General features: G+C 58.6%; 1 protein-coding gene across 1 annotated transcript; it reads left to right on the forward strand.

The window, feature by feature from the left end:
• Nucleotides 1-1,440: 1,440 nt before the first annotated feature.
• LOC119096059 (N-acetylglucosamine-6-sulfatase) lies at nt 1,441-12,647 on the forward strand. Its single transcript, XM_037218921.1, has 12 exons — nt 1,441-1,809; nt 2,279-2,338; nt 2,798-3,001; nt 8,634-8,862; nt 9,540-9,544; nt 9,648-9,710; nt 10,047-10,248; nt 10,642-10,838; nt 11,080-11,093; nt 11,136-11,223; nt 11,773-11,886; nt 12,501-12,647. The coding sequence occupies exons 1-12, from the start codon at nt 1,612-1,614 to the stop codon at nt 12,645-12,647; spliced, it is 1,521 nt and encodes a 506-aa protein (XP_037074816.1). The 5' UTR covers nt 1,441-1,611.
• Nucleotides 12,648-12,741: the final 94 nt, after the last annotated feature.

Below are 12,741 nucleotides of genomic sequence, written 5' to 3' on the forward strand. Positions count from 1 at the left end.
GAAAATCACTGCCTCAGGGGTGGAATTTTGCGTAGTTTCCGAGTTATACGCTGCGTAACATCCCAATGTGATATCGCGGGGCGTCTCAATTGCCTCCAAATTTGGTGCGCAGTGCCTTCTCAACACGCTGATTCCGAAATTCACTGCCTTTGGGGTGGACTTTTCCGTAATTTTTGAGTTATATGCCGCGTAACATCTCAATGTGATATTGCGGGGCGTCTCGATCGCCTTGAAATTTGGTGTGCAGGGCCTTCTCAACACGCTGATTCCGAAAATCACTGCCTTTGGGATGAAATTTTGCGCAAGTTTTTAGTTATACACTGCATAGTATCTCAATGTGATATTGCGGGGCGTCTCGATTGCCTTGAAATTTGGTGTGCAGGGCCTTCTCAACACGCTGATTCCGGAAATCACTGTCTTTGTTGTGTAATTTTGCGTAACTTCCGAGTTAAACGACGCGTGACACCTCAGTTGCGCTTTGGAATGTGTCCTGGAATTCGCCTTTGGGCCTGTCCCTGTCAGTTTACTGGAGGAGGTCAGCTCGCGAAATGTGATTGATAACCGTGTGGTATGTGATATCATTAACTTAGTGGTATCACCCAGTGGCATCCCTGTCAGCTTTGTTTCGTTTCTGACCTTTAAGGTGGTTGAGTAATAGTCCGATGTAGCCACGAGCATTGCTTGTCCTGACCAAAAACAAACTGACAAGATGTCGCTAGTGACCAAACCAATCGTGCTTCACCGCTGGAGCCTGAAGATTTGGGTGATGTCACCGTCTGTCTTATCTCCCAAGAACGCTGATGGCGCTGGTGGAACAGGGCATGCTACTTGTGCACGTCATGCCCATGTTGTTGGCTGCCCGGCAACATCAGCCCGCTGCTGCTGACCGTGGTGGAGACGCTGCACTTCACGAGCCCGCCGGACGGCGGTGGCGACACCCCGGTGGTCAGCGTGTTGAGAAGGCCCTGCACACAAAATCTGGAGGCAACCGAGAGGCCCCGCAATATCACATTGAGATGTTACATAGCGTATAACTCGGAAATCACGCAAAATTCCACCCCAGAGGCAGTGATTTTCGGAATCAGCGTGTTGAGAAGGCTCTGCACACCAAATTTGGAGGCAATCGAGGCGCCCCACAATATCACATTGGGATGTTACGCAGCGTATAACTCGAAAATTACGCAAAATTCCACCCCAAAGGCGGTGCTTTTCGGAATCAGCGTATTGAGAAGGCCGTGCGCACCAAATTTCAAGGCAGTCGAGACGCCCCGCAATATCACATTGAGATGTTACGCAGCGTATAGCTCGAAAATTACGCAAAATTCCACTTCAAAGGCAGTGATTTTCGGAATAAGCGTGTTGAGAAGGCCCTGCACACCAAATTTCAAGGCAATCGAGACGCCCCGCAATATCCAACTGGCAATTGGATATCAATCTGCTGCTAGATTGACAGACGTTATGTTTTGATGTTTTCAGATACGCAAGGCATTGCCCGAATGTGTTACGGAGATTTCCATATGAACACATTATTCCCGTTTTTATGTGCTTAAGTTGACAACAGATTGGGAGGTTTGATCATGCATTAACCCTTGCATTCATCCCTGAAATACAATGGAAACGATTTTCTTTGGAAGTGGGGTGTCTAAAAGTGTAGCCAAGGGGGTCATCATCTTATGCACCTTGGCAATAAGTTCACTGATAATTAGCCATACAATATCACAGTACATCCAAGATGATGAGAATGCTTCACACATGCCTAACATTATATTGATTGTTACTGATGATCAAGACATGCTACTTCAGGGCATGGTATGTATCACTCATTTAGGACAGAACAAATCCAGTTGTACTTGGTGCGTCTTTAAGTTGCAGATTTACTTAAAGCATTAAGTCTAGGAGGCCAGCAGAGTTTTCCTATGCACTACCTCCAGTCAAATGAGATGAATGTTTGAAATATGACATGTGGTCTGTGACATCACTCAGTTATAGCTGTTGCCAGCAAGATGATGCAAGCAATCAGCCATATAAGACCATAGGCCACTGGTGCAGAATATTTTGACTTGATGTATCTTCCTGTTATCACACAATTTGGTCTGGTTGTGGCCCCTTAGGAAACAGGATGGGTAATTATTGATGGAGAAAACTAAGTTTGGGTAATTTTGACAATAATGGATGCTAAGCATATTTCTTGCAAGATTCAAGTATAAGGTGCTTTCATTATGGCTGTGTACTTAACCCATGTTTACATGTTACTGCAACATGTAGCTTACATTTTCAGGAACCCATGACATTCACCAAGACATTCTTTGAAACTGGTGGGATCACATTCAAAAATGGTGTAAGTATCTCATTTATGTTCATGAGTGTATGTACAGTCTGCTTTAAGTTTTGCTCAGATAGTATCAACTAGGGTTAGAGGTGAAATGCATGACCAACAATTTTGTAAAGCTTTTAACCAACAATGTTGTAATTTCTTTTATTTGTAATGCATTATGACCCCATTTTCAAGAAGCAAATGGTGCAGATGATACAGATGATCATTTCAATATAGTATTACAGATATCATACCACAAATGAAGAAAAACAAATGCTTCATGTATGCCCACATTCACTGACACAATGAAGATCCCAGCTCAATAGGTGTAACTCCACATGCACTTGTCATGTTCACACCCACCAACAAATTTGTAAGGTCCCACACTTTCAGTGGCTGAAAGGTTAAGATAGCCATGTTGTCAAAGTACGATGGGCATTTGTGCTGCCACTGAGGTACCACATTATTGCGTGTCTGGGGCAGTTCGTCTCCACGCCGGTGTGCTGTCCGAGCCGAGCCTCTATGCTGACCGGCCGGTACCAGCACAACACGCGCGTCATCAACAACACCCTGCGGGGCAACTGCTGCGGCAGCGACTGGCGGCACGGCGCGGAGCGGCGCACGGTCGCCGCTCACCTCCGCCGGCGCGGCTACCACACATTTTACGCTGGCAAATACCTCAACCAGGTGAGCCGACGCCCAGCGGCGTTCAGTTGATGTTGCAGTCGTGTGAGCAACTGGTGCGAGCTTCACACGTGTGTGTCTTCGTCATGTTTAGACAGCAGTTTTCTGGCTGGAAACATTATTGGAATGCCAGGTTTTTAAGAGACGATGCCGACGTCGTGACCTGTGTTGGCGCACCTATTCTAAGGTCGATGCTTAGCCACTAGGGTGAGACCTGAGAGGATGAGACCTCGAACAGAGACTGCCTTCTGCAAACTTAGGAATTGTTTGCTCACGTCAATGGGATTGGTTAACTTAACATGACCGTCATAACTAGCTTGTTTAGAGCGGATTGACCACCGCCTCGTTCTTGCATAGCTGCATTTGCCGATTGGAATCTTGCGTACCGTGTTGATGAGAGCATACATTAAAAGCCGCCACGCGACGGAAACCACGACTTTGTGTGCCTGAAAATGATTTTTACTAACATCACGAGTAATGGTTACCGCGCAGAGCCGTAGGTGTAACTAATATCCTTTCGTGTCACAAAGATATGCCATGATACCAATTATCCGCTATCTGCCAACGAAACAACACGATGATAATGCGAGACCAGACGACGATGTTTCCATTGTCGAGCTCGTAAGTGTATATGGCACATCATGGTCATTCTAGGACCAACAACATTGACCACAAACTTTGCGCACATCGCTTGTACCCGTTCCGCGCTAATGCCCGCCAAAACAAACAGGCATGCTACGAGATCAAACATTCTAGTCCAGCACCTGGGCTGCTTCAGTCAGAGCGGCACCGCAACACGATGCCTCCAAGGATCAGCATTTCGCAATGAGCCGGGACTTTTGTCACAACACACGAACGACGGCTTGGCGGGCTGCTCCATCAGGACCCCTGTCTCTGTCACTTTGTCGCCGTCAATGGATGCGCCCATGTACATAACAAGTTCCAAAGTGAACACCTCAGAACAGTCCCATACGCGCGCTTGTGCAGTCACGTGACGCAGGAGCTGCTGGTCAAAGCACACACGCCTGCCGCCGGGCATCTCGCCACTCTTTACGATCTGGGCCTCGGTGTCAGTCCTGTTGCTGGCTGAGTGGGAGGCAGCGCTGGCAGGTGGCTGTGCTCTGGTGCCGCCAGTCCTGCTGCTGGCTGAATAAGAAACAGCCCTGCCAGACGGCTGTGATCCGGTGCCGTCAGTCCTGCGGCTGGCTGAGTGGGAAGCAGCTCTGTCGGGCGGCTGTGATCCGGTGCCGCCAGTCCTGCGGCTGACTGAGTGGGAAGCAGCACTGTCGGGCGACTGTGATCCGGTGCCGTCAGTCCTGCGGCTGACTGAGTGGGAAGCAGCGCTCCCAGACGGCTGTGATCCGGTGCCGTCAGTCCTGCTGCTGGCTGAGTGGGAAGCAGCGCTCCCAGGCGGCTGTGATCCGGTGCACGCCGGGCAGCACCAGCTGGTGGAACACGTAGTCGGCGCCGTGCCAGGAGTAGGGCGCGGCGCACCACAGCAGCAGCAGCGTCTGCAACAGATGCGTCGGCAGTGAAGACGGTGCCCCAGAGGCGGCGGCAGTCGAACCCGCCCATCGCGGGTGTGGGGCCTGGGTGGTCCGACCCAGCCACAGGGGCTTCGGAAGCGGCCCGGATCTTCAACGGGCGCGGGGCTCACCAACCGAAAACTGGACACGCGATGATAACAGTGACGAATCTCACTCAGTAATCTGGCGATGGATATTTGCCTTTTGCGCCAATCCATTTCGGTGACCACTTTTTACATTCCCCGAAGCCAGGCTTTGCTACACTGACGTCGAGTGTTGAGTATTTCGTCGTCACGTCTCACCCGTTAATAGCCGAGATCATATGCCACATAATCTGCCAGTGTCAACAACGGCGTATATCTATTGCGAAAGTGCCGCTGAGTCTCAATCAATCTCGTCGCTGATCATCTTCCGTAATGGTCCATTGAATAGTTTCTGTTCATTTCTGCCTTAATGTTCCGTCATAACACGCAGCAGCCTCTGTTCGCTCCAAGACTAACGCATCCTGTAGCAGGCGAATAGTATGCTAGACCCGGCAAAACGAGTGATAGCTGTCCACTCAAAAATTGTGGAAAGGCCAGCAATGAGAGTGGTTGTCCCCGCATCGTTCGAGCAGTGCCGTGTTGTAAACGGCGGATAAGGCTCCTCGGTATCTAAGCTGTTGAAATGGGAGATCAGCTGTGAAAAGCCGCTGTAGCAAAGCCCAGCAAAAAGAACACGTTGAAACATAAGCACAGTCAGAGAAACAGATGGTCTTTCTGTCTTGTTTGAAATGCACGTCTGATAGGGCAGCCGGTGCCTAGGTTTGAGATGGTTTGGATGGAGGGATGGAGCCAGTTCTCGCGGCCGGTGTGCGCGATTTTCGTTGCTAGTTTCCATGACTTGGAACGGATCGTGCAGTACCGATTTTTTTTTCGATTCCGGGGGCCACCATTGCATTTTCTGGAGTCAATCCATCTGTTGCCATTAGAAATGCAGCCTTATTTTCCGGCGTGTGAAGATGGCTGTATTGTTAGCTGAGTGTGCGTGCCAGGGGTGGAACGTACTGCGGTGGGGCCTCAGTAGCCCGACGTAAAAGACTCCGAAGCATCAGGAGACGCGAAATCACCCCGACTGCCTACCTTAAGCGTCCAGTATGCCGGTATGAACGCCTGCAGACGGTCGCTGGCGACTGAGATGGTGCCGACGGCGGCGTACACCACCCAGTAGCGCAGCCAGCGGCGCCGCTGGTCACCGTCGCCCGACTCGAGCGCGCGCGCCGAGCGGACGGCCGGCGCCGCCAGCGCCGCCACCAGCAGCACCAGCGAACTGCTAGCCGCCAGCAGCCAGCAGGCGGCCAGCACGACCAGCACAGCTGCAACAGGAGCGGTCAGAGCTCACTCATCAGGCGGTTCGCACACCCGCGCAGATGCCGAAGCGGGGGTGCGATCGGGCAGGGTACGTGGGGCGAGGCCCACGCGAAACCGGCAGTGTATTATTATTTTCTGAGCACGCCTTTGTTGCGCGGTCCGCCGCGAGGCGGCATTTAGATCTGGCAACCCTAGTTCTAATCCTTTCAATTACATCAGTATTCTGCTTTGACGTCATGACACAAGGCGTGGCGTGGTAAGACGAGGATCGTAACCGTTACTGCGTGGACGGCCATTTAACAACGTGGTAAGATTCAGGGAAACGAGATCCGAATTTTAACATGCGCCTAGTTCTATTAAAGAAAGACACCAGCCCGCGTACCTTTGAACCGTGTCTCAAGAGCGTGTGCCATAAACATATGTAGATTACCAGCTGCGATGTTATGGTTATGTGGTGTCTACAGACCACAAACGTTTACCTGCGGTCCAGCCGACACGTCTCATCCGCAAATGGTTTACATGCCGAAGACTGAAGTGAAATATCCCCTCTCCGGCCCGTTAGCTTATACAGCCGGATTTCAGAGTGCGTCGCTCGCCGTTCCGTGTCGCGAAACTAGACGTTAGCCTGTTGGTATCTCGGCCGCCGTATCTCCTCGTTCATGAAAGTAAGCTGCTACACAGCCGTGAGTTAACGCCGCTCACGCGCCACACACTGGGTAGGAGGGTGAAGTAGGCCTGGAACCGACAAAGCTTGGGTGATCGTGGCCACCTCCACCACCAGTCACTCCAGTCAATGTACCAGCAGTACGGGGTAGCTCTGGTGCGCCGCTCCCCGGTCGGGAGTCTCCGAGAGCCGGCCGCGTCTGAGCGCCACTCACCGACGGACGGAGCGCAGCCGGCCGCGTCTGAGCGCCACTCACCGACGGACGGAGTGCAGCCGGCCGCGTCTGAGCGCCACTCACCGACGGACGGAGTGCAGCCGGCCGCGTCTGAGCGCCACTCACCGACGGACGAAGTGCAGCCGGCCGCGTCTGAGCGCCACTCACCGAAGGACGGAGCGCCAGACGTGGGGCCGTCGCTGGCGCCAGTCGTCCGCAGCAGGGCCGGCTTGATGTAGTGCTCGACACAGTGGGAGATAGCGTCCTCCAGCGTCGCGCCCTCCCCCAGCGGCAGGCGGAGCACCGTCCAGTTGGTCTCGCCGGCCTGAGCGGCTCCGCTGTCGCCGCCGGCCGGCGCCGGCGCCGATGCCAGGTCAGAGGGCCGGCTCTCAGGCTCGGCCTTCCGGCGACCCAGGCCCCGCAGAAAGCCCCACACGCCCTTCCTCGCCATGGACTCCGCTGCTGAACGTGTCCCAAGTCCCCACACAGGAGGCTTCGGTGACTCCGCGCCCCGGAGCGTCGTCAGGCGTCGGATGCTGGAGACTGCAGATGCTGACCTCTGCCTGCAGCTACGACACACGAGTCAGTACTAAGCGCACGTCACCGCTTGTCAAGTGGGCTCGGCTGAGCCCGGGAGCCGGGCGGCCCTTGCCCTGTGTTGGACTGAGAGGCGTTCAACTTGACCACATGGTGGGGTGGCGCCGCGGAGCGCCCTCTGAGATGTAGGCGGTACCCTGGCACGATGACGTTACTCAGCTGATTGCTGGAGCTTCGTATTATTCGGCCGGCCTCTGTTCAGCGGATTCGTTCCTCCCGCCAGCTGACTTGCCGTCCTGGCCAGTGAAGTCAGCTGCGATTGGCTGTGTCGTTTCTCCGATCAGCTGAGCCTCTCCTCCGATCAGCTGAGCCGCTCCTCCGGTCAGCTGAGCCGCTCCCCCGACCAGCTGAGCCGCTCCTCCGATCAGCTGAGTCGCAGCTCTGCCCAGGCGGCGAGACGGCGGCGCGGCCGGCCGGGGCTCCGCACCTTCCCGATGTGCGCCACTGAGCGATGTGCCGTCACACAGTCAACAGGGCCGGGAGATAGCCCTCCCCTCTGCCGCGGCGGCTGCCTGCCTCTGTGCTGGCCGCCTGCCAGCCGGCCGCCGCCGCGCCCGGCGAAAAAACCCGCTCCGCTGACCGCCACGACAAGGCGGCCGCGGCGCCGTCGCCGGCGTGGGGTTGACGTTCGGCGGCGTCGAAGCCAGACAAAAACAGCTGCCAGACGCCGACGGGCGCAGTTGGCCGGCCGGCGGCTTTGTTGGACGGCGTGTGGCGACAGCCGAGTCGGCGTTGCCACGCCTTGCCGCGGCGGGGCTGCGCTTTGTGCGGCTCCGTGATGACGCGGGCGGCTCAGGGCCGCGGCGGCGGCGTGCGGCCGCGGGTTCGCTGCCCCACACAAAGGTCTGACGTCATGGCAAGGCCGCGGGCAGTGCCGTTTTTCGTGGAAGCGGACCATTTGCCATCTTGTTGTCTGTTTAGTGAGGGTGAATGGGGTCAAACCGAATGTGTATCATTTTACAAGGAAGCCATCGCTGCATATCAGCATGGCCAACATGCGACTTAAGAAAACACCGACTCTTTTCGAAGATGTCTGATGCGATGGAACTCCGTGAAACGTATATTTCACTCGAACTGAAGCGTTTGCTCCATCTCCCGATATCCGTGGCACCATAACGTTTGCGATTTATTCTTCATCCATATTGTGTCTCGCCAGGAATGTGGCCCCACGCCGAGTCCGGCCGGCGTGTCGGTTAGTTCCGTGTCCGACCGGCATGTGCGTTAGTTCCGTGTGCGTTAGCTCCGTGTCCGGCCGGCTGAGGGCCGCCTCCCGGCGCTGTTTCAGTACGGCCTCCCGTCAGCGGGCGGAGTGCAGCACGTGCCGCCCGGCTGGGACTGGTGGGTCGGCTTGGTCGGCAACTCGCGCTACTATAACTACACTCTCTCGGTGAACGGCACGGCGCGCCGCCACGGCGACAGCTACGCCGACGACTACTTCACGGACGTCATCGTGAGTGCGCGGCCCGGAGCCGAGAGGCGGCTGTGGCGCAGTTGGAAAAACGGCGGACTTAGACGTGGGAGGCTCTGTTCGGTCCCCGGCTGATGCTACGTCCGATGCGTGCTGATATTTTCACCGTGGTCGTTAGCTGACCATGGGACGGCTTCGCGACAGGGTGCAGAGCGCACACCCGCAGAAAGGCGTAGCGCCAGGGGTGGTCGGGGGGGGGGGGGCTGGGACCGAGGCTGTGCCGCTGGCGTTGTCCGCCGGGCGACGGAGAGTGTTCGGGCTCGGTGCCGGGTGGAACCAGGGTGTGAGCGCAAGCGTCTCCCGCTTATGTCTGAGATGTGGCCGCAAACAGAAGCCGGATAGAACCACGGGCCGTTCGTCAGGACATCCACCTTTGCCAGCGCAGTTCAGCGGGGCGCGTTTTTGACGTCTCCCGTTGCTAATCTGGGCCGCAACTAACCGGTGCTTGGTAGGCTCTGGTCGCGTTTGGATAGTACGTGTCAGTGGAACGAATGGGGGCCAATGGAACTGGCAGTGTGGGTTGTCGTGACGTGACATTGCCATCATTCATTTGAATTTAATTGCTCAGACCACATGAGCAACTAAATTGACATATGAATGTGACCTACGCCGCTAGACCTCGCTCTCGCTCTCGGGCGCAGTCAGACCCGCTCCGACTCCAGCTCCGCCGACCCCAGCCTCTGCGCCGTCGGCTGACCGGCCGGGCGTGGACGCGTGCCACAGAAGCGGTACGCGCTGGAGTTTCTGCGCAGCCGGGCGCCGGGCGGCGCGCCGTTCCTGTTGATGGTGGCGCCGCCCGCGCCGCACGCGCCGCAGACGCCGGCGCCGCAGCACGCCGCCCTCTTCCCGACGGCCGCCGCGCCGCGCACGGCCAGCTTCAACGTGCGGCCCCAGGTGCGGAGTGGGAGGGTGGCCACCGCGCACGGCCAGCTTCAACGTGCGACCCCAGGTGCAGAGTGGGAGGGTGGGCGGCGCACCGCGCACGGCCAGCTGCAGCGTGCGGCCCCAGGTGCAGAGTGGGAGGGTGGCCACCGCGCACGGCCAGCTTCAACGTGCGACCCCAGGTGCAGAGTGGGAGGGTGGGCGGCGCAGCGCTGAAGCCGTGCACCGGGCCAAGTCAGTCCGAAGTTCGATTTATCTCAGTTCCACAGCCAGTTCCTGTGTCTGCCAGGCGCCCAGTGCGGACAGTGTGACACATTCAGCCGCGTTAGTCTGTGACACGGCCGGTAGGACAAGCACCAGCTGCTGGCCGAGCTGCCGGCGCCGCTGCCGCCGCCGCTGCTGGCCGAGCTGGATGACGTGTTCCGGAACCGGTGGCGCACGCTGGTCTCTGTGGACGAGATGGTGTCGGCTCTGGTGCAAGAGCTGCGCCGGCTCCGGCTGCTGGACAACACCCACCTGTTGTTCACCTCCGACCACGGCTTCCACCTGGGTACGGCCAGCAACACCCACCCGCCCCGCCTGGATGCAGGATGGCACTCCACCGCCGGGGCGTGCGGCAGCGCGTCCCACGCATCCTGGGGACGGGGCGATATCCACACGCACCGAAATACGCGGGGCCATGTGCCGGACCGCTTGGGTGCGAAGCCGCAAATCTTGTGCTGTTCGGATGCGGGGTAAGCGTGCCGTTTCGCGTGAGAAGCGCCCAGCCCGGTTAGTGTTGTAGGCGGCCGTCCCTGGTTTGTGTCTCCGACTGTCCCTGTCCCTGGTCGGCTGGGAGTGACTCTTGCTGATTGGGAGGGCCGCTGGAGCCGTGCGCCGAACCTCAGGGCCGTGGTGCCGGCCTCCGCTGTCTCCGCTAACGCTAACGCCCGCGCCGCCGCAGGCCAGTTCTCGCTGACGGTGGACAAGCGACAGCCGTACGAGTTTGACCTGCGCGTGCCGCTGTACGTGCGCGGCCCCCGGCTGCCGGCTGGCCGCACCGTGCTGGCTCCGGTGAGCATGGTCGACCTGGCGCCGACCGTGCTGGAGCTGGCCGGCCTGAAGCCAGAGCCCGACATGGACGGCGTCTCCCTGCTGCAGGTGAGCACCTCGGCTGACCTCGGCGGCCGAGGGAGACAGTTGCCCGTGCGGATTATGCCAGACGTGAGGCGCGTGTCCTACCTGTCCTCTGTGGTCCACGTGACACAGTCCGCCCGCTCACCAGTCGCATCTAGCCGTGATTCCATCGGTACAGGACTCGGCGGCGAGCGACCGCACGTCTCCGCAGCCCACGCGCTGTCCATGTGTCGGCGGCACTCGCTCACGGTAGTCCGGCCGACAGACGCTGGCGGCCGAGCCAGCGGCGTCCCGACCGGCGGACGCCGCCGCGCCGCCCAGTCGCCGCTCCGCCCTGCTGGTCAGCTACAGCGGCGAGTACGACAAGGCCGTGGCGCCGGCCTGCGCCTTCCGCGGCCGCAACGTCTCGGTACGGCAGGGTCGGAGTCCGGGCTCGGCACGAGCACGCTATGGACCGGTCGTGGGCCGGGTGTCCGGGTGGCATGTCACGCGCGGAGGCGAGTTGGAGCGGGGTGTCCGGGTGGCGCGGAGGCGAGCTAGAGCGGGGTGTCGGGGTGGCGTGTCAGGCGCGGAGGTGAGCTGGAGCGGGGTGGCTGGGTGGTGTGCCAGGCGTGGAGGCGAGTTGGAGCGGGGTGTCCGGGTGGCGTGCCTGGCGCGGAGGTGAGCTGGAGCGGTCAGACGGACGCCCTCGGTGTCCTCATGTGTCGGCGGGCCCGCGGCCGAGGAACTCCAAACACAGAGACAGCGTGACGCAGAGTGATGGGTAGTACCGTCAAACGACACCACGACACTGAAAGCTCTTATCGGAAGCTGTTTTCACTTCTCAGGCACGCCATTGGCCACAGGCTGTGAACGGGCTGTGGCGCGGCGTCGCGAGGGCGGAGGGAGCTTGGCTTGTCTGATGTGGTGCAGCTGTCTGGGCCTGGCCCGTCGCTGACGAGCCCCGCTCGACTTCCAGCACTGTTACGAGCGGTTTGCGTGCAAGTGCCTGGACTCCAGGGACAACACGTACCGCTGCATCCGAGAGATGACCGCGGACGCAGACCGCGTCGTCTGCTTTTTTCCCGATGAGGTGAGCGCCACGTGCCGAGCACCACCGCTCCCTGTGGGCACCTGGGGTGTTCGCCCCTGCCGTCGAATGCCGAAGCCTGACAGGTACAATACAACTGCTCGATGAATTACCCAGGATGCGTGACAGCAAAGCACATCATACTGTCCCACGTTGATAAAGACCGGACAACATTTGACCTATCGGGGGGCGAGTGGCCTGTGCTCGGCAAGGCATCCCGGCCCCGCTTCCGTTACTACAGATGTGTCCTCCCTCGCGCTTTCCTGTGGGCTCAGACGCCGGCGTCCGGTTGGGAACTGGTCATATTGAAGCCTGCCTTGCCACCAGCTGATCATCCTCCTCGCCGTTTTTGGGAGCGACGAGGCGGTGCACCCGGTGTGCAAACCTCACAGCGCGCCGCGCGCCCGTCAAGAATGCTGGGAGGTGGTCGCCCCTCCCCCCTCGCACACGCACGCACAGTGCCCCAGAACTTGGCCGTTTTCTTCCGAGCTTGGGAGCCGTTTTCCGTGCCACTTAGCTGTCCTGTACTGTGGGTTGCACCCCAGATCAGGTACCGGACACCGTGTACCGGATGTACACCCGACCTCAGGTGCCGGACGCGGCCGTGTCCGTTTCAGGAGTTCTGGGAGGTGTACGACTTGACCGCTGACCCGAACCAGCTGGTGAACCTAGCGTCGGCCATGTCGGCGGCGGAGAAGGCCAGGTGGCGCCGCCGTCTTTCGGCTGCCGTCCGATGCCGCGGCGCCGCCTGCCGCCACATCTAGCGCCGGTGCGCCCGCTCCCCGGACATGTCCTGCTCCTCCGCCGCTGCCGCCGCCGCCGCCGCGGTGCTGGGAGCGGCGCTGGGTGCTGCACAGG

Source organism: Pollicipes pollicipes, unplaced genomic scaffold (genome assembly GCF_011947565.3).
Source record: "Pollicipes pollicipes isolate AB1234 unplaced genomic scaffold, Ppol_2.1 Scaffold_1832;HRSCAF=2141_pilon_pilon_pilon, whole genome shotgun sequence".
Classification (NCBI taxonomy): Eukaryota; Metazoa; Arthropoda; class Thecostraca; order Pollicipedomorpha; family Pollicipedidae; genus Pollicipes; species Pollicipes pollicipes.